The sequence below is a fragment of the Lepidothrix coronata genome, unplaced genomic scaffold (genome assembly GCF_001604755.1).
Source record: "Lepidothrix coronata isolate B3197 unplaced genomic scaffold, Lepidothrix_coronata-1.0 Scaffold124, whole genome shotgun sequence".
Classification (NCBI taxonomy): Eukaryota; Metazoa; Chordata; class Aves; order Passeriformes; family Pipridae; genus Lepidothrix; species Lepidothrix coronata.
In genome coordinates, this window is record NW_016690304.1 from 4,302,286 (window position 1) to 4,323,715 (window position 21,430).

Genomic DNA, 21,430 nt, shown 5'->3' on the forward strand with positions numbered 1-21,430 from the left:
GTTACATAGAGGCGCTTTTTCTTAATGCATTTGAGGTTTTCTTTGCTATTTTTCCCAGCTTTTAATACTTTGATGCTAACACCTTAATAGAAAAAACAAAAAGAAATAGTTTTCCCAGGGTTGCTAACAGCACTCCGCAGCGGAAGGGACCATGCTGTCCTCTTTGGAAAGATGCATTAAAAGTCCTGTCCCATTAAACATCTTGACTACGTTTTACACATGGAGGGAAAAAAATTAAAAACCAAGCAGAAAGACCTAAGGGGGGGATAGCGCAGACGAGATAAAAAATGCTCTCTGCCCCAGTTTGTTTTTCCAGTACAGCTGTTGGCCCGCACCCTGCTATCTTCTTTGTGGACTTCTGAAAACGGATGATGGTCTTTATTAGCATCAGAGAGAGGTAGAAACAGGCTGTAACACAGGGAGGCATTGCCTTATAGTTAATGACTACATTCGATTGAGAATCATTAAACATTAACTACTGCTAAGCTGCAGGGGAATTCCAAGAAAAACAGGTAAGCCAGCTGCAGAAATATCAGACACTTAAAAAGTGCTCCAAAAATAAATGGAAATCACCTGAAATAATTTCTACCAATTTTTCCTTGCAAAAGAATTATTCCATGCATGCATAATGCTGATGGTATTTTACATTCATTCTTTTGCAGGCCAAATAAAAACCAACAAAAGACAAAAAAAGCAGCAATGCCGTATCAGAATCATTTAAAAATTCACATACAAGCCACTGTACAGGAAAAACAAGTCTGCTTTTATAAATACACAGAAAAATTAAAGCCAGTTGTGGAATGATTTCTGGAGCAGGTTGGTACGTCACTTCGGAGGTTGGTAATCGTGTTTTCTTACTCAAATTGCCACATCATGAGTAATATGGCCAAGGCTGCCCTGGCCGAGGTTTGTGGTACCAAGTGTGCGTTATGATGAACAGGCACGAGACCAGTCCCTGCAGTACAGACGGAGTATTTCACTCATAGAAAACGTTTCTCCCATGTTAGAAAGATTGCATTCCTTGCCATGGACAAACTGCATCTCCAGACCACTTCCATCATAGCGAGGTGAAATTCCTGGTGTCTCTTCTACTCTACGTTTATTTAAAAGCTTTATGAAAAAGTAGTCTTTATAAATAGTATAAAGACGGAAACTGCAAGGCTTCAAAAGCCCGAAGCGTTCTCTTGTCCATATAAAAACAAAGACCACGCTTTAAAGAGAAGACATCAGGTCCAATGTTATCAGTACCTAGGGTATGTGCTGCTGTACGTGTAGGGTTTGCAAATACACTGTGTTTCTAGAGTGGCTTCCACAACAGTGGAGAGTTGTTTTTTCTCTTATGATGCCCACAGTTTCTGCAACCTTCCGCTGCGTGAGAGGTTCCAAGCGAGGTTAATTAGCAGCTGACAGTCTCCTTCTCCTTGCTGAAGGAAATATGCATAGATGCACTCAGTAATTCTCAGTTGAAATAGTGAGATCTTGTACACAACGCTTTAAATAACTGCTGAAAAGTAACTCTGATTTTGACAGCATCCCTTCAGAGCGGGAATTCCCTCAACTCCAGCCCTGGGGATCACTGGCGTTTACTGGAGCAGCATGTCCTGGCTCAGGAGTTGTTCTGGGTTGTTTTTTTGCTACCAGGGTACAGCTCTTGTTTAGAATCGCTCTGGAGACCGAGTCCCCAAAGGCTGCAGCTGGACCAGCCCCTTGCCCAAGCTGGGTGGGCCAGCTGGCTCTGGCGGTGGGAGCCCCTTCGGGGGAAGCCGGCAATTTTTATTGCGTTGACTCTCCCTTCAGAGCCTTAATTCCCTCCCTAACGTTCGGCCCTAACTATTTACATAGGATGCCGGATTATTCCCCCGACCCTTCAGCTGAGCAGAAGTTTAACCGCGCTGCTCTCCCACATCGGCCCAAAGGACGTAAGCACGTTCTGGCGCTTTATTTCCCCCGACTTATGCAGCCCGCGGTCAGCGGAAGGCTGTGACCCGCGCAGCTCCGGCCGGCGCGGAGCTCCGTGTGCCCGCGGTGCCGCTGTGCGGGGCCTGGGACGCGGCCGGGCGGGGGAGGCCGGGCGGGCTCCGCTCCCCTCCCCTCCTCTCCCGGCGGGGCGAGCGCATCGTCCCAGCGGCCGCCGCCCGGCCCGGGCCGCCGCCGGCGGCGGCTCAGAGGTAGACGCGGGGCCCGGGGTAGGGCTCGCCCCCGCACCAGAAGTCGGCGGCCTGCGGGGTCTCCACCAGCCACACCTCCCGCGGCAGCGCGGGCGGCTCGGCGCCCGCCGGCGGCCCCTCCAGCAGCCGGTAGTAGTGGCAGTCCCGGCCGTGCTGGGGGTCGTAGGGCGGCGCCAGGATGTCGAGGAAGGCGGCGGGCCCGTCCACGGCGTCGATCTGGTGGAGGTTGTCGGTGTGCGGCGAGAGCAGGCAGGGCGGCGAGGCGGGCGTGTAGTGCTGGCGGGAGCGGAACAGGGCGCGCAGGCAGGGCCCGGAGCCGGCGGCGGGGGGCGGCGGGGCGGCGGCGGCGCCGGCGGGCAGCGTGTCCATGCAGGCGATGCGCAGCGTGCCGTACAGAACCTTCAGCATGCCGTTCATGCCCGGGTGGTCGTGCAGCGGGATGCAGGCGCCGCTCCGCAGCAGGAACACGCCCATGCTGAAGTTCTCCGTCTCGCAGATGTGCATGTAGCTGACGGGCGGCACCACGCCGGCCCAAGGCGGACCCCCGCCCGCCGCCGCCGCCGCGGCCGACGGCCCCCGCGGCGCCAGGTGCAAGTCCTCGGCGCGCACCTCGTCCAGCAACTGCTGCAGGCGGTGCAGGTTCTCGCCGAAGGCCGGGCCCGCCGGGCTGCGGAAGGTGAGGCCCGCCTGCCGCGCCACCCGCTGGATCAGGGAGGCCATGTTGTCCCGGGGCATGGCGGCGGCGCCTCGGCCCGGCCCGGCCGCGGCGGGCGGGGCCCGGCAACGCTTCCGCCCCCGCCCCCGGGCGGCCGCGCAGCCGCGGCGCCGCCGGGCACCACGGGCAGCGTAGTCCGGGCCGGGGGAGGAGGAACGAGCGCCAGGAGGAGGAGGAGGAGGAGGTGGTGAGGGGCGTGAGGTGGCCGCGGTTCAGCGCCGCGGGGTGAGGGGAAGGGAGAGGGGAAGGGAGACGGGAAGGGAGACGGGAAGAGAGAGGGGAAGGGAGACGGGAAGAGAGAGGGGAAGAGAGAGGGGAGGAGAGGGAGGAAGGGAGAGGAGAGGAAGCGGTGGGAGCGGCCGCTCCCCCGGAGCCGGAGGAGTCTGCTCGGGCAGGGCCACGGCCAGTGCGGGGGCTGTGCTGTGTCCAGGGAAGCCGCGGTGATAAGTTCCCCCCCCGGTGCCGCCTGTTTCCTCCCGCACCGCCGTGGGAAGGGCGAGAAGGCTCAGGAGCAACTTGTTGCTTGACTGGTAGTTAAGCGGTGTGAAACCGAGCAGAGTAGCGCGAGTGCGGTGCCACGGATGTGCAGCGACTGCACGAACAACTTATTTTTTTATCGCTGACTGCTTGGTACGGCTAAGCCGTTTGGGCAGACTTATCAGATCTCAGCTCTCGGGCACTGCCTCTCCGGTTGCGGTGTTGGGTCGAGGTCGGGCTGCGCGGCAGGCGCTGTCCCGCACGTATCCCCTCGCGGTCACCTGTGAGTGTGATTGTGCCTGAATTCGTTGTCTTTAACCGCAGATGAACCGACGAGCACATGGAGTTCCAGATACTGATCATCAGAGAATCCACGTGTGGCAAAAAGGATGGATAATCTTCTGGCTTGGCTCCTGGTGGAGCCTGCATGTGGTTGTTTCAGGCTAATGTAAAAAAAGGGTACAGCATTTATTCTGCCAGGGCATTACATGTAATGTTTTATTTAATTGATATATCTGTGGTAACAGTCCTATTACCTTCTTTCTAATTGGCGTCACTGTGCGTAGCAGATCATGCCAAGAAAATCCTTGTTTTTTAAGTCAGAAATTAAACTGTTAGTGCTGAGATTTGGTAAACAAAGTTAGGCTCTGGTCACAGAAATTTGCAGGCTCTATGTACACCTTGAGTTACATGCTGCAGAACCCACTCAAGTAATTTAAGTACCATGGTAGGTGTAGGCCTAGCTGGTTAGGATTCTGAAAAACAGCTGAATGATAATACTTAATCAAATACGACTGCAGGGGCTGCAGCCTGCCAAGTTAAAAGATTTCATTTTAAAACAAGGTAAACCATTGTGTCTCCTTGATTAAAGGCATTAAAGTTTAGTAAGAGGTATGTGGCCTTATAGTGTTCTTACACATTGGTTTGCATTGGAAGGGACCTCAAAGATCATCTAATCCTTGGAAATACCCCTGTGGGCAGGGATGCCACCCGCTAGATCAGGTTGCTCAGGACATTGTCTAACCTGGCCTTAAACATTGTCAGGGATGGGGCATCCACAACTTCTCTGGGCAACCTGTTCCAGTGTCTCACCACCCTCATGGGAACCATAAACACTGTACATGAGTCATAAATACAAGTGCTGTGGGCCTGGGATGGCCCAGCAGAGGATGAAATACTGATACTGTAAACAAAGTTTGGTGTCTTGGATTTATCTTCCCAATCCTATTTCCCACCCTCCCTAGATAAGTTTGGTGCACAGGATGCAAATTCAAGTCATGGCATCATTGCTTCCTCTCCACGGAGAAGGATGTTCAAGTTTCACCTGAAGCTACAAATCATTGCAGTCTTCAGCTGTTTCATGTTCACACTGATAAGTCTGTCCTGTGCCAGTGTTGGGAACACAGGTGAAGATGCTTAGGATGAGGGAGCATCATCCCGAGTGGAGAGGAGGGGTCTTTAATGGCCTGTGAACCTGTCTGTATTGGAGTGAACTGCCAAGGACTCCGACAGTCTCAAATGCTGCTGCATTGGGTGGCAACTGGCAGATTTGGAAGGCTCCATGTGAGCTTTTCTATTCAGTCCCCTTCCACAGGGACAATTTAACTGTGGAGGTGTGGACTGGAATTTTTGGCAGTTACCATTATCAGTGATAATGATAAATTCTCTGTTGGCTCTCCATTTGTGTCCTGCCTCAGCAATTGCACTTAGCTTGCAGGTGAGTGCTAGAATGCTCACTTTTGAACACACTGGGTTTTTTTCTATGCAGCACAAAAATAGACCATTTTGTGGAAACGAATGCTTGGTATTTGTAGGACATTGTGCGCTTGGAGTAACATGCAATTGTAGGAAAGATCAACACGGAAAAGCAGAATCCTGAGGCTGAGCTCAACCCGATCTTGACTTGCAGAGTGGTATTAGGTGAGTTACTTGACCCTTTCAGTGCTTATCACTCTGTAAACCATGAATCACATGTCTTGTGTACAAGGACATTTATTAAGATTTTAAGAACATCTTTATGTGGATGATTCTGGTGCCATGTTAAACTGATAATGAAGTTTATATTTTTAATAATTGATCACCTTATGATCTCCAGTGTTTTTAACTACTCTATTGATTGCCATTTCTAACAGATACAGACAAAAATAAGTCCTTGGCACTTAACGTTCCAGTTAAATGCTATATCACACCCACATCTTTTCAGTGCAGTAATATTCAAATAAACCCACAAACCAACCTCAACAGAAAAGCAAGCTGTCCAACCAACTGACAATTAAATTGACATGTTTTTTTCTTCTGAAAGGCCATATTCTTAGGTGGCCTCTACCATCTTGAGCACATGTGAAAAAAAAAATCACAGTGTAGTTGGCTGGGCTTCAAGGCTGCGTTGTGTCGGTGACGCAATGACCAAAGTTCAGCCCAGAGGTTTTGTGTGAGAGGGAGGTCAGGTTCAGGTTACGGTTTTGGTCTCCTGCTGTGTTTGTTTTTTTCCTCCACACACGGAAAGAGGACGTGGTGAGAGGTGCCACAGCCATTTTCTCCTGCCCAACCCCTCTATTTCCAGCCTCCTCCCCTTTCTACTGTGGATAGCTTCTTGCTTCTTTATTGCTGTTAGGTGTTACAGCTCCCCCCAAGTTTGTGAAATATCCCTTGCTCATTTTCACTCTCTTCCAGGGTTTCCTTCTCATATCCTCTTATTTCATTTTGAGGTATTAGAATTCCCTGTAACCATCAGATAAAACAACAGTGTGTAGTGGACAGAAATGACAGCCACTCATGTAGAAGGTCAGTTGTTGGCTGCTGTTAAATCTTGTGTCACAATGCCAGAATATTTTATAAGGTGTAGAGCCTGGACAGCCAGTACAGAAACCATCCTCTGTTATAATGTTGCCAACAGCTGCAGATGTGTGTTTACATAGGACAAAACCCAAGAATCTTTGTCAAAGAACATCTTTTTTGCACTGTTCCTGCCACTTGCTCTGCAAGGGTGTATATTTTAATTTTTTTTTTAGCTACCATCAGTCAAGGAGCTGGATATGAACACTAGCCAAACGTGACTCAGATGAGAACAGGACTGAAAACAGAGAAGACAAACAACATGTCTATACTATTTGCTGGCTCTCCAGTAATGTCTTACGTAAAAGATAAGTTTATCAATTATTCATCAGAGACTTTATATATCAGTAGAAACACAGGGGAGTGCTAGATATAACTGTACCGAAATCAGAAAGGGAATTGGGTTCATATATGCACCAAACATCAAGCAAGTCTATGTAACATTAAGACTCCCACCCACCTTTACCACTTCTTTACTGACACACATCCTGTATTCCATTAACTGCTGGAGCAAGTCCAGAGGAGGCCACTAGGATTATTAGAGGAATGGAGCACCTCTACTGTGGGGAAAGGCTGAGAGAATTGGGTTTGTTCAGCCTGGAAAAGGGTTGGTTTAGGGATGACCTTATTGTGGCCTTCCTGTACCTGAATGGAGGCTACAATAGAGATGGAGAAGGACTTTTTACAAGAGTATTTAGTGACAGGACAGGGAGGAATGGATTCAAACTGAAAGAGAGTAGATTTAGGGTAGATACATTCAAAAGAATCTTTACTGTGAGGGTGGTGAGGTCCTGGCACAGGTTGCTCCAGGAAGCTGTGGCTGCCTTGTCCTTGGCAGTGCTCAAGGCCAGGCTGGATGGGGCTTTCAACAACCTGGTCTAGTGAAACATGCCTCTGTCCATGGCAGGGGGGTTGGAATGAGATGTAGATGAACTTTAAAGAAGTCACTTCCAGCCCAGGTCATTCTGTGATTCTGTGAACCACTTAATTCACCCCTTGCTGCACTCTTCATTTGTTGTAGCTCCTCAGTTAAATCCACTATTTCTATATAGAGCACATCATTAATGAGTTTTATTGACAGTTTGCTACTGAACAGCCTAGAGCAGGAGTTGGAGTGACTCAGAGTAGGAAAGGCTGTGCAGCATGCAACTTGCTCTGCATGAATTTGCAGAGATAATGAGCCTCATTCTGATCATCTGAGTTCAGCTCCACTGATTTCATGATGTCCACTGGTGCAAATAAGATCTGTGCTGCTCTCCCCGACACCACCCAGGTCAGACTGTAGTGATGGGTGCTGTGAGTTATCCCCAGCTTTACTCCTTCTGAACTCGCTGACTGTCTGGGGCTGATCCTGGATGAGAGGAAGGAGGCATTTACCAGCATGGTAAATGAACCATAAGGCCCCTCCACCCTCTGTTACATCAGTGCTGAACTCCATTTGGGTTTGTTACTTTTTTAGAGAATCCCGAGGGTCCCATTTGGCTGTTCAGTGGGAGAGTGGAGGGTGGGTGACAGCTTGTGAGGTCACCTCTGCTGGCAAGCAGCTCCCATGGCCTCCAGCCCTCCCCTCAGCAGCTGGCTTTCCAATGGCAAGGAAAGGTTTTGTTGAGACGACCCAGGGGAAAGGCCTGTATAGTGTCCGAAGGCTCTACAGAGTCCTCGTGCTGGGCAGTGACAGGAAAGCTGCTCCCCTGCAGGGAAAGCCCTGTGTTTCTGTGCTTGTCTGCTCTCCCATTATCACTGACCTCAGTGCCATGTTTACCTTTGCCTGCTGTGTGATAGGTGTGGGATATAAGCACATTTGTCCAGGGTAGGGTGTGATTCTGCTCCCTTGGAGCCTGAGGGTTGGCTGTAGGTAACAGGAGATCACCCACTAACTCTGGGTTCCCAGAGGGTGTGAGCTGTGGCTCTGCCACTGCTTGTGCTGTGCCAAGTACTGATCACACACCAGCTCTGGGACAATCTTACTAGCGAGGTACAAAGCAATCCTATTTCAGTGGCTTAAAGAGGTACTGCTGTGCCACTGAGTCACCATAACCTGCTTGCTACTCACTCATAGCCTTCCCTCACTGCCAAAAACACTTCAGCACAGACAATCCTCAAGCTAAGCCTTACTTTTTCACAGTCAGGAGTGAGGGCTGGGTATGGTTGTCACATAGGTGATAAGCAGTAACACGTGAAGCCATAATAACTTGGTTACCTTTGGTTGTACACGCAACACAGTATTTAAGGAATCTCTTTTTCAGCAAGAGAGAACTATTTAATTTCTTAATGATTTGGGATCAAATTTGTCCCAGTGGGGATCTATACAGGGCTAATCAATAATGCCAAGTTTAAGAAGGAACGAATAGCCAGGGAAAATTTTTCTGGTTTAAATAAATAATTTTATTTTTTTTTTAAGGAAAGACTTAGTGTTCAGCAGGTGAATGGTAAAATTTAGTGGGTAAGGTATTTAGTGGCATGGGGAAATTTCTTTCAGTGTTTTCAGATGTTTGTAATATTTAGGTTAATTGGTAAATCCAATACCATACTACTTTGTCCCATAGATCCATATTAAACAAGGCAAGGAGCGAACAGGGAAGTTTAATTCCATGACACACAGCTGCAGATGCACAACTATTAAAGGGGACATACAAAGGCCTTTGGAAAATCAGTATTGTGTGTAGGCTGGGTTTTGAAGTGTGGTTTGAAATGATGATAGAAAAATTTTAGTTTCTTTAAAAGTGAAGAAAGTAATTTTAGTGGTGTGTTTGAGGACAAAGTGACAAATCACAAGTTTGTCACTGACAAATCCTTGCCAAAACCTAAGACGTGACCTTGGCTGGTTGTGCTCCAGTGCTCAGAGTATTTACCTGACCACATGTTCTTTTTAGGTTAGAATTGTATTCTTGTCAGTAACATATCACTTCTGCATGGGTATAACTTCAGATCATTGAGGAAAAAACCCCGAATTACGAAGGTATGATGTTAAATTAGTTCACATACTAAATATCTAGATTTTACTTTTGCATTTCACAGCATGGTAACAGAAGTGTGGCAAATTTTTCTTGGAAAATTAGAATGAATTCCAGAAGAAACTGAGGCAGACACTCTACTTTTTCCTAAAGCTATCTTCCACTATTCCCCATAGCTAAGTATTTAAAGCTTGCAGGATCAAGGCCTAACAAGCCACACATCCTTCTTACTGTTGGGGGTGGTTTTTTTATCTCTAGGAAAACAAAATTCTCCATGTCTCTGTGTTAAAATGATTGGAAATTGAACTTAGGGGGATCTAGCATGTGATTACTTTTTTTAGACAGGATTTTCTTCATAACTGAATTGGACTGAGTCTTTTTTTTTCTCACAAACCAGATGGTAAGTGATTCAGTACTTTTAGCAGTAGAAGTACTGTTTTCTCTCCTCAGTAGTTGATGTGAATGTACTTTTCTTTATCTATTTACATATTATGTAAACACACTTTACCTGCATTTCTGTACATAGGTTACAGTCCTGATCCTGCAAAGAGCCCTGTATAGGCAAGGCCCTGCACACAGGAGTTGACATTGCTCACAGAGATTGCATGGAACTTGTGGCAGGGTTCTAACTGTATTTGTATTTTTAGGTAGGTGCTTACATTTAGGATGCTGTATGAGTATGTCAGCACAACTGTAACTCCACAAAACAATTGAGAAACTTTGCACACTTTACTTATTTTCACCTGGTAGCATCTCTGGGGTGCCCTTAATCTTTTCTGCTGTCTTCCTGCAGTAGGCTGTAGCCCTTGTGACAAAATTTTGAGTTACAGCTGAAAGCTTTATCCTTTAATTGTACAGTATTGGGGTAAGTTCTTCCTGGTGTGCAGGGGGAGCAAGGGCCTCATTCATGTAACCTTTTGGACTTGTACTGATGCTACTCCCTTCCTTCAGTGACAACTATCTGTGAGAATATTGAAAAAGCTGCCTTTCACGTGTGAAATCACCTGATTTCTTAAGGTTGTCTGCATCTATGTGTATATGCAATATTAAATCTGAATGCTAAATGCAGGCTGTTCCTTGTTTTGTGCCAAATAAAACATACACTCAACCCATACATAGGCTGTGTCTGCATATGGGTATTTGAGGTAGAAGGATCTGAAGCTGATAGCAGACTATAGGCAAATACTATGTTACAGTGTCCAGCCACTGATCCCCTACAGGAGAAGGTACAAGCAAGGTTGCCCAAGCAGCCTTACCTATGTCCTTTCCAAGCAGTTCAGAGCTGTCTTGTAAATTTGATGTGCTTTTTGCTATAGCTTTGCCTGAGAATTAAAACGTTGAATGCATAGAGTTGTACTGAGACGATAATACTCCACTTCAAAAACAGTGACCAGTTTCTCTCTTTACAGATCTGGCTGTACACAGTTGGAATGGAATTATCTGATTCTCTTCTTGGTTCCTGCCTCATCTAGGCAGGCTTTGGTTGAGTCACTGGGGGTTTGCTCACGGAGAAGCTGGCTGGCCCCTTACCTTGTTTTCCAGGTTTACCAGAGAGTTGAAACCCAGTTCTTAGCATCTCCCACTTGAGAAATGTGACAATCTTCTCCTTCCAGGTGTTCTAACAGGGAAAAAAAGACATGTGAATTAGCATCAGAAATATTGATGTCAAGTTTTCCCCCTCAATTAAATTACTCAGTGGAAGGGTGGCAGAAGGGGGCCCTTGAAACTAGCACTGGTTTTTTGGCACAGATCAGTAGTCAAGCTGTGGTGATTCACTGTGCCTTGTATTTGTGTGATAAATTACTGTTCCCTTTATGCAAGGGAAGCATTTTGGGTTTGCCTCTCGGGCTGTGTGGTCACACAAGGTGGCAGAAAACTGTCTGCAGGATGGAGTTGCATGGGGTGGCATGGAAATCCTGTCTGAGGTCGGACTGCCTGATGGGAGGAACGGGAGCTGGTTCGGCCAATGCTCTGTGTGCGTTGTGTACCAAGGGCTGTTCCTCTGAGCCTCACCAGGGTCACAAAGGGGCACATTTTTTGATAATTGGGAAGTGCTCTATTACATTACCAGAAAGAAATAAAAGCACAAAGCAGTGGTTGTGAACTTCTAAAAGCTTTGTCTGTAGAAGAGCAGAGCAGTGACTCCTAACTCAGTGGTTGTGGGCATGCAGGGACAGTGGGATTAAGATTTCTGTTCTCTCATGCTGGCTGCCCATGCTCTTGCACTTGTTGTAGTTGACTGGCTGGCAGCACTGTGCTTGTTTCTCAGTCCACAGTTCCTGGCGTCCCCTGGCACCAACTACCTGTCCCTCACTGGCCAGGGAGTGTGACAGTGGCTGTGACATGTATAGCAAATGGAGGGAGTCCAGGAGAAGTTAAACCAAGATGATCTGTCAGTCAGGGAGAATGAGCAAAGTCTGCCCTCAGTGTGGAGGGCACTGAAGAAACAGGGTTGGAGACCAGTTATCTGTTGACTCTTTTGGGTCCCAGGGAGTAAATACCGTGGAGAAAACTTGGCTCAAGGCTTTGAGGACCAAGTAATTGCTGTAAGCTCTAAGTTATGTAGGACATAAGTGTGCATTTATAAGTACTGGAAGTAATGAAGAGGGTTTCTTCTGGTTTCAGTTAATAAAAGGGCACGTTGTGTACAGTTTGTTTACTTGATTGGTTTATTTTATTGTGTGTAAATACACTGCAGAAACAATTTTATCTTTTGTTCAGTGATACTCAGCTGGTGTGCTTCTTGTAAATCCAGTGAATTAAGGGGAATGAGTAACCTGCTCTGGTCTGTCTGGGAAACAAGGTCCATTTCTAATTAAGGGCCATGAGGGATATGGTGGGGCTGCAGAGGAGCTGGAAGGACAGTGGGCAGAGGGGGCAGTGTGTGCTACAGAACAGAAACATCCAGACCGTGTGTGCCACGGGCACAGCAACTCACTGCAGATGGGAGTTATCTCAGTGGGAAAGGAGTTCTACTCTCCCATGTGTGGTATGAAACTTTGACTCCACTGATCTTAGTGGAAACGATGTGGTTTTGCACTGGGGCAAATGAGAGCAGAATCTGGCAAACTGTTAATAGCTTTTTGTATTTGGGGCTGAAATAAAGTGGCTGTGTATGCAAATAATTGTGCAAGAGTGACTCCTGAGTGACTCCTGAAAGGAGAATTCAGTATTTAATTGTTGGAAATACAAACTGTTTGGCACAAATCTCCTGGTTTGGCTGAGCTATACTTGACCTGTGACAGAGAGAGCAAAGGTGATTTTAAGTCCTGGGATCCGAGGGGCCAGTGTGTAGTGTAACTCAAGGCAGAGTCAGCGTGTTGGCTGCTTTGTAATTACAGATGCTTATTTTGTGTACAAAACCAGTTGATTGATTATCTTTTGTTTCCATTATCTCGTCTCAATCTTTATGTGTGGATCTGAGCTATTTAAATTCAAGGGGATGGCATATAACCAGAGTTTAAAAAAAAAACAACAAAAAAAAGGGTTTGATAACAAAAAGTTGCTTGTTCTAATATAAAGATGTTCTGATGTAACCAAAATGATGAAATTGGTTAAGCCTATGTGCAGAATCTGAAAACTTTGTGGGAAGCCTAACAAGTTGAAAATAACCTTTCTTCTGCTCCATGACCTGCATTTCTTGCAGTATTTTGACCCCTGCCTTGGAACAAGGATAGTTTAGCTCTTAGAATATAAAAGAGACAATTACAAGCAATCACGATGCTGTAGCTTAACACTGTCACTCCTCAGCTGTGCTTCAGGACAGCTGAACTTCAGGAACTCTGCTCTCCTGCAGAAATCACGTGGTGAATTACATTGGCTTAAATCATCTTCGTTTTGTTAAATTCTTAAACTGTGGTAATCTCACCACAAGTTCTCAGCTGTCCTTATGCCTAGAAATGTGGCCATCCCATTTTAAACTCTGGAAAGCAGAGAATGTTCTTCCTGAGGTCAAGATTTAAAAATACTTTTACCTTTCAAAGAGCCCTCAGTATCTGATGAAGTAAATTTTACTTATGGGCTTAATACTGTCACTTAAAAGTGACAGTGCAAGTGTGGATGGTGTTGGGAGACATGAAATTTTGTTGGGATAAAAGTGTGAGCCCAGAGCTGATGGGGTATGTTTGAAAATACTTCCTGGGAAAAGTTGTACTGGCTGAGGATCAGAAGCTCACACCTGGTTGACATCACTGGAAGATGCACACACGAAGTGAAAGTGTGGCCTTTAACTTCTCTTCCTGTGGTACGTGAGGTTTTATAGTACACAGAAGAATGGAACCATTCACTTTTCTGGGTAATGGTTGCAAAATGGGTATCTGTGATCTATTCTGGTCTTCTCTAGCCTGGGTATGTCTCCATGACTTTAAAGGAGGCTTTTTGGATGGAAACTAATGCAGGACTTGTTAACTTGATAATTTTAGGAGAGATGAGTACCAACACTTGCTGCTCACCTAGATCATATACCTTGAGGGAATATGTTCACCAAAGCAAAGTGTTCTCTAAAATGCTTGCTAACAGGTTACTTATGCTTCTGTAGGCCTAAAGCAGCAGATTTTTCTCTAAACAAAATAGAAAATTATATTTTCTTGTTATTTAATTATACGAGGAGTAACTGTAAAAGTTGTTTGGGTTACAAAAATGTTGAGTGAGAGTCACCAGTTGAAAATCAGGCCCAGTGCTTTTTTAGTGTTTGGCTTAAAAAGTGGCATTTGCATTTTCTGTTTGAGTTCCCCCATGGTCTTGTCTAATATATTGAAATCATAGAATCACAGAAATGCTGAACCTGTATCAAGAATATGGTCTCTCTTGTATCCTACCACACAGAAAAACCACTCAATCAAGTTCCTGGTTGGAGTGTGTCTCCTCTCTTTGGCTGTGTGTCTTTTCGGAAGCAGCTCTCTGGGACAGGAGCTGTTGGTCAGTACACCAGAGCCTGCGGGCCCTGCTGGGATGGAGGGAGCAGCTTTCTTTCCATCTGCTCTTCCGCTGTGACTGGGCTGAGCTGGAGGGCTGGTGGATGCCTGACTTGCTTTTCTAGGTGAACCCAGTGCTGTAGATGGATTGATTGCATGAGGAGTCCTGCATGGCTCTGGCTGGCTCCAAGTGTGGCTGGATACATCAGAAATTCCAGAGTGCTCAACTCTAAACCCTGTCTATGTCTACAGCACCAGTCTCCAGGGAACTGAGGTTATTAGATTGGAGGATATGAGTTGCATTAAAAGGCCAGTCCCTGGGAGGTTAGGAGTGATAGAATAAATACTTACAACTTGCTTTCATGTTACATGGCATGGGACTTGCTCTTCCTTGCAGGTGACTTCTCCAGTGCTGTTTGGATGTGGCTGCGATTGCTCCTAAAGCCTTGATTTGACAGCAGCCTCTGGCATGCTGTGGGCCAGCAGATCTGTGTAGCAACAGGCCTGCCAGTCTTCCTGCAGAGAGTTAAAGGAGTTTTGGAGAAAATGAGTGATTCAAAAATTTGCCACTCTCTTCTCTGGCAGTTCCCTGGATTCAAAGTGTCCCACCTGGCACAGGTGGGCAGCAGGCTGGAGAGGAAAGCAGCACTGGTTTTATTGTCATTCCAGTGCTTGGGGCTGTTGATGTTAGGTGCTCTAAATGTAGGTTTTTGAGAGGTGAGGGAGAAGCATCAAGTGAACTGGAGGGGTAGTACCTTGACCTCTTGGAAAACAGAGCAAGCTGAGGAGAAGGAATAAGATTAAAAGAAAGAAAACCCTCTTCCATCTGGGTGATGTCAGCTTGTCATTGCCAGTTTGGTGGTTCTGTAGCTGCAAGCCTACTTCTGCCTGCTGTGGAAGGAGCAGATCATTAATTAAAAGGCACAGCAGAGTGCAGCATACTTAGGGCTTTGAGGTGCTGACAGGCTGACATCACCCAGAGTAACTGCAGAGAGCATGTCCAACACGAGGTATGGTTCTAAGAACTAAAAAACCTGTCATCCAGTGTGTCACCCTTGAAGACAACGTGTGGCATACAACCTAAAACTTCATTGCCTTCTGCCTCCCCAGCAGCTTCATGCATATGTCTACCTTCTCCTTAGTGTGACCATGAAGTGAGAATCCCTGTGTAACACAGGGATTGGAAGAGCTTTGGGGTTCCCTAGGCCAGCTGGATGTGCAGCAGTCCTGACCTGAGGAGCACTGGAGCACCTGTAATGGTGCTGAGCAGAGGAGAGGAGTGGGTATGGGGCTAAGATGTATGGATCCCTGGCAGGACTGAGTTTTGACATGTGGAGACAATATTGTGGGTCAGAGAGTGTGGGACTGAGTCAGGTAAGAGAATGTGAGAACACACTCACTATATGGCTGCTAAAGAGGGAGCAAGAAAGGATTTTACTGTTTGTGGCTTGAGGGATGGAGCAACGAGTGATGGATCAGGTGGAAAAGAATCTGGTCAGGCTGTGGTGTAATTTGTACAATACACCCTCAGCTTGCAATTTATCGCAGACCTTTTTGGAAATGTTCTGGCATTCTTCAACAGTGCTTACAAGTATCTGATAGTCACTGGGCTGGGCAAGTGGCTCACTGTTCAGAGCGCTGACAATCTGCCCCCTCTCCTTTGTCATACACACCTGCAGATTTAATACTTTTATTTTGAAGTATACAGCACTTTCCTGTCCTGTGAAACAATGTGTCTCTTCTGCCATTCTCATGGAGATGAAATGCAATGATATCACTTCCTAGTGAGGGACTGGTGAATCATTTTGATGGTGTTCATGAATCAGTCTTTTGCTACCAGTTTCTGCATTGGTCTTAATATAATATTCAAAACCGAAAATCATAATTTCAGGGACTTTTAACTTTTTGTTAAAGAGACAATACTATCATTATCTCCTTGCATACCATACTGAGCATGCTGCAGAAGTGCTCTCCCAAAGATATTTGTGTAGCTAAAGGTACTGACACCTATCCAATCGATCCCTCTGCAGTGGTGGGGAGCTTGCTTGCAAAAGGGTGGGGAGAGGGAGGGCACATGTTTGTCTCATGGGCTCTGGTGGGTGGTCTGACAGCTTAAAGTTTAAAGCTCTCCTGTGAATCTGATAACCTCTTGCACAGGAGCAGAAGCACCCTGAACTGTCATGGCTGGTGAGCAAAGGCTAGTTGAGAGCCTCTGATATTGTATTACCTGCCTAGGAAGTGTGACTGGTTGTTCATCAGCTTTGCACCTCCAGTGCTGTAAAGAAGGCAGAAAGGCAGAATTTCCTTGTTGAACAGGAGAAGAGTTGTGGTTGTACTGAGGCAATGGCAAAGGTCTTTGACATGTATCTTGTTATGCATTGGCACAGGGCTTTTCCCTGGGGAAAAAGGAGTTGCTCATGGTGTGAATATGATCCTGTGAAGGTAAAGACACTCGTGGTTTATTCTTGGCAAGGCCTGTAGGTGCTTGAAAGTCGTCTTTATGACAGCACTAATCTTCTGGCAACTGCAGGGTCGGGGAGTTGCAGGAGAAGCACAGAAGTGCCTTAGCACATTACCTTGTTTGATGGGCCAAGTGTCCCTCCTCACAAAGATCCAGCCTGTTCCTCCGAGGAAGCACAGAGTGCTCTCCAGCAAGCCCACTGCTGCCCTCAGAGGGTATTTCCATGTTGCTTTGTCCTGACCATTGCACGGTGCCCTTTTTCTGTGATACATTGCACCCGGCCAGCTGGTATTCGTAACATGTTCCACAGAGTTCAAAAATGAAACTTCTTTGGGGGAGGTCAGTGTGCTGTGCAGGACACATCCTGTGTGTGGGCTGCCTCTGACAGATTGCTGTCACTGTCACCCAACAGGCCTGTCAAAAACAACAGCACCTGCCCGTGGACTGCACTAACGCAGTGATACCAGCCAAAATGGGAAGTGTTAGCAGCATTGTTTGCCCCTGTGTGTTCCTGTTTGTAGTCCCTCTGCACTAGGAAAAGCGCAGTGTAAATGTCTGGGTGGATGGTTACTTGTGTTAGGATAATGATACCAGGCACCATTCAATTCTGAGCAGTCGATGTGCAATTATTGCAACAGAAAAGCAGCACAGAACATTGCTTAAGAGTTTTTCAGTTATCAGTGACTTTCCTACCTTAACAGGAAGGTTAAGGAGGTAACTTGCCTAAAAGTTTTGCCATTCCAGAATCAGTGCCAAGGATCAGATCTTCCTGATCCATGGCTGGGAAACTGTGTTCTCACACTTGGACTATGCCTACACGCTGGAGATTTTTCTGTAACATTTCTCTTTTGTGATGGATGAAATCCCATTTTTATATCATTATATAAGGTTATTTGACTCTTCCTGCCGATGCTGCAGCCATTGGTGCATCTCACCTGTGTCATTAGCACTGCATAGCCAAATGCTGTTTTGTGCCCAACAGGGATTCTCAAAATAGCCATTGCTTCACTCTCTCTCTAAGCTTGTCTGCATTCCAAGCCACTTAATTTTCCATGTGGTCCACTCTCAACCTCCCATTGTAAATTACTGCCCTTGTAACCCACAGTCTAATTTTTCTCGCTCTATTCAGTGGAACTACTGACCACTGGTAGTAGCAGGTCAGGTTGGTGTTATACCTGTGAGAATTTCCTGGTTACCTGATTTGTACTTATTTTGTAAGGCTTTTTGATTCCCTGCTGCCCTGATTTCAAATATGTAACCTTGAAATTGGTCATTTGAACGTGACTTTTATTTTCATTTGGAGTCCCCAGAGGACTGTAATTACAGCACTGCCTTGTGACTGTGCTGAATGAGAGCCCAGCTGAAATTCCGAGACCAAAGGATACGATAGCTTCTAGTAACCGTCATACCTTTCTTATGCTTTTTTTTTCCTAAATAATACCTTTTTGCATTGTTTAGGGTTAGTCATTCTGAAAAAAAAGTTATTTCTTAGTTACCTATTAAAATTTAAGAAAATAGTGTGTCCTCTTCCCCCTTATGTGTGCACACCTTCTCCTTCCATATGATTTGCTGTTGTAAGTTGATCATCTCTTTCCATTGTTATAGGAAAACATTTCATAAGCACCATTTTATAGACAAAGGAAGGGAAAATCTAGCAACTTGTACTCTGCCTTTAGAAGCTCTGAGTCCAAATATGGGAAAATTAGCAAATATGAAGTGCAGGCCAACAGTAAGAAGGAAATGGAGTTACAGATTCTAAAGGCAGGATGAGTTTGTTCAAAGAGGCAAGAGGAAGGACCGAGGATCCTTGGCAAAGAGAGACCCAATGGTATGGGTCAGCTTCATTCCCATTGAATCTGAGTGTTATCCCAAATTTACGGAGATATGACATCCAAAGCCTTCCCAGAGAGAGAGATCTTAGATCAGAGGGTAGCGTGGGATAAGGCTTAGAGCACAGGGAAGAAAAGGAGACATGAGAGGACAAAAGGAGTAAGAAAAGTTGAGTGAGTGAGTGAGTGAGTGAGTAGGGAGGAAGAAAAGCAGAGGGGTTGGGAGCAGCCTGGGATAGTACTGTGTAAATGCAAACTGGGGTCTTGAGCAAAGTCAAAGGGAGTTTTCCCCAAAAATAACAGTATTTACAAGCCCAGCATGAGAACTTGAATTTGACCTGAAGGCAGAGAGAATGGCAGCATTTCTGCTGTGTGTTAGGTCTGCATTTGGAATTTCAAGCTTTGTTTTTCCTCTGGAGTCCTCAGTCTTGCACAGTCCCATTTTCAGTGAGAGTGAGTTCCTTGGCAGCAACACCAGTCATGTTCATCTTTAGTAAAGCCATCTCCATGAAAATAGCTGGTGGAACTAACAGTGGCTTTTTAGGAAGGAACACTGAGTGTGCCACAGTCACAACCTGGGAGCATTTTTTCCAGCCAAGCACAGGGACCATGTGTGCAGAGCTGTCTTTGATGATATCTGGGGCAGCAGCAGGGCAGACAGGCTTGCATGCTGGTGCTTGCATGTCTGCTGGAGAAGGTGGAGGTGTACCTGTCCCACATGGGGAAACAGTGGTACACAATGAAAGCTCTAATTAGAAGATGAAATGTCATGCTATAAAAAAGGTAATTTACTGACAGAAGAAAAATAGCAATTATGTCAACAATTAACTTACCTTTCATCTTTCTAGAGACTTTAACAGCAAGAGATTTAGAACTAATCTAGAAGAAGCTGGAGCATTCATTCGAGGCTGCATAAGGCTTCCTGATCAATTTATGATACTCTTCTGGGGGAAGAGTCTCTTACTAAAATTAGCTTAACCCTCACTTTATTGTTGTTACTGTTCAAATTAATTGCTGACTTTGTCAGAGATCACAAACCCTCCACGAAACTGATAATATTTTCTTAGGTGTCTTCATTTCTTGTGAGGTGAAGATGTATAAAAAAAGAAAGGAATTTAGGTGGCTGTTTGTTGAAGTGAGGAATCAAAACTGTATTTTCAGCACATCTTAGTGATGTACATGAATCCATAGAACATATCTGAAATTTTATATGTATTTTAAGGTTTGCTCTTATTCTACTTGTGTTTTTTCCTCTCTTTTTCCAGTCATAATTTCAAAAATGTCAAAGGAGCCACAACTGAGCATTTCTTCTGTTCCCACCTGTGCTTTGGGTTGTGAAAGAATAACATTAGTACATAGAGACCTTGACTTCCTCTTGGATGCATCTGGAAGATTTTATTAGGCAGTCCACTGTGCCTGTGATCTGTCTGAGAGCAGCTGATGATGAGCATCACCAAGATATTGCACTGGGCTGCTGATAATTTTCTGTCTTTCCAACGACTTGAAAAACTGGATTCATGGAACATCACTCTCACAAACCACAGCCTCACCATGGGGACATCAGGGCAACCACAGCTGTACTAAGTATCTTCACCAGCAATCTGTCACCCTCTGACAAATCTTTTCTTCTTGAAGGTGACTGTGGGTGGTCTTCCCTTGTCCAATTTCTGTAAATTCGGTGCATCGCTTTCTAGTCATGCAGCTGATACTTGTGTTTATATGAATGGCTGTTAAAAAAAAAGGAAAGATCAGATGTTTGTTGTTTCATTTCAACATAAATCAAACTTTGTACTCACATAGCAATTCTACTTTAGCCCCAGGAATAGCTTTAGTATTGCTAAGTGTCTGGAGAGTATTGACTACAGAGACATGATTTTAAGCAGGCTATAATAGTTTCTACAGCTGTTAACAGTTCTCAGAAGAAAGGCAGTATTATTCACTAGTGTTTAAAATGTGCATGACTTGCATTGCACAGAAGTCAGATTGGGAGAATGTCAGAATTTTTTTCTGAAATTCTGCCAGGAAAGTCTTCAATAACTGGAGAAATTCTTTTCACTGGTGAAATCAACATGCAGCACATTGTGTTATTATACTTGCTTATAGCTCACCATGAAAGTTGTCTTTGTATGCGTGGATGTACGGCTTGTACTGTTTTGTTTTTATTTATTCTGCATTCTTTATTATAATGTTCTTTCCTTTTTTTCCAGACCAGAAAGATTGTTATTGAGCCTTCCACAAAGCTGAAATAATGCTGTGTGTTAAAAAAATGTTAACAATTTGAAGAAGTTATAAAAATTTATAAGTTGGCTGAATAGTTTGGAAATTTCTGCATATTTTAATATAAATAGGTAATGCAAATGTTTGTTCTTTGCATTTAGAGGTGGGTCTCTGTTTTCTAAAGGTCTTGTATATAAATTTGATTCTTAAAATTACATTAGAACAAAACCAGTATTTTTTTCAGATTGTATAATAGGAAAAATGTATTCCAAAAGACATAGAACATACATGGTTATCTCTGAATGTCATATAGTCATGAAATTCAGTATAAATAGCATCAGTTGTTTGAATGTCTTCATTAAGTGCATTTAGGGGACTGCCTGTTGCAGTCAGCTGAGGTCCTTCCATTCAGTTCCACGGGTGCTGGGTTGGCCCACAAAGAAAAGACCAGTTAACTGAGAGATAAAAGGGGGTGATTTCTCTATAGATAGTGTGAAGTTCCAGATGGTGCTGGTATAGGTTACATAGAAATGCAGTCACATAAAATCAAAGAAATCACAGAAAATGAAGTTATTTCAGGTGAATTTGGTATTAGTGATGAGTTTGAGCTTTATTCATATCTAAAAACATAGAACAGGACAAGTGAGTCCAAAAGAAAGAAAGGAAGAGTAGAAATGGGTGACAGAGAAGAGGTGAGTGACAGGATACTGGCAGGTGGGCAAGGACCTAAATGGTGACAGACAGTTTTAACAACTAGTCCAAAAAGATCAAATGTTCAAAGGTTATGATCCACCGGAGGTGCTGATTGGGTAAATAACTGAAAAGACAGGCATTAAGCTGCTTTTTGGAGGGGGTGGGGAG

The 21,430-nt window shown here is 45.2% G+C and overlaps 1 protein-coding gene and 1 long non-coding RNA gene across 12 annotated transcripts in view; one reads left to right on the plus strand and one right to left on the minus strand.

The window, feature by feature from the left end:
• Positions 1-2,162: 2,162 nt before the first annotated feature.
• On the minus strand, positions 2,163-2,915 carry ADO (2-aminoethanethiol dioxygenase). The gene has a single exon (XM_017825958.1). It carries the CDS (start codon positions 2,901-2,903, stop codon positions 2,163-2,165), a length of 741 nt encoding a protein of 246 aa, XP_017681447.1. The 5' UTR covers positions 2,904-2,915.
• A 67-nt stretch (positions 2,916-2,982) lies between these two features.
• LOC108502779 overlaps positions 2,983-21,430 on the plus strand; it is a 60,236-nt gene continuing 41,788 nt past the window's right edge. For 9 of the 11 annotated variants that reach the window (XR_001876608.1, XR_001876609.1, XR_001876601.1 and 6 more), the window contains exons 1-5: positions 2,983-3,070; positions 3,685-5,077; positions 5,175-5,280; positions 19,618-19,987; positions 20,560-20,700. This is a non-coding gene — a long non-coding RNA (uncharacterized LOC108502779). The remainder of the gene's footprint in view (positions 3,071-3,684; positions 5,078-5,174; positions 5,281-19,617; positions 19,988-20,559; positions 20,701-21,430) is intronic. The other 2 variants (XR_001876610.1, XR_001876607.1) reach the window with 2 other exon arrangements.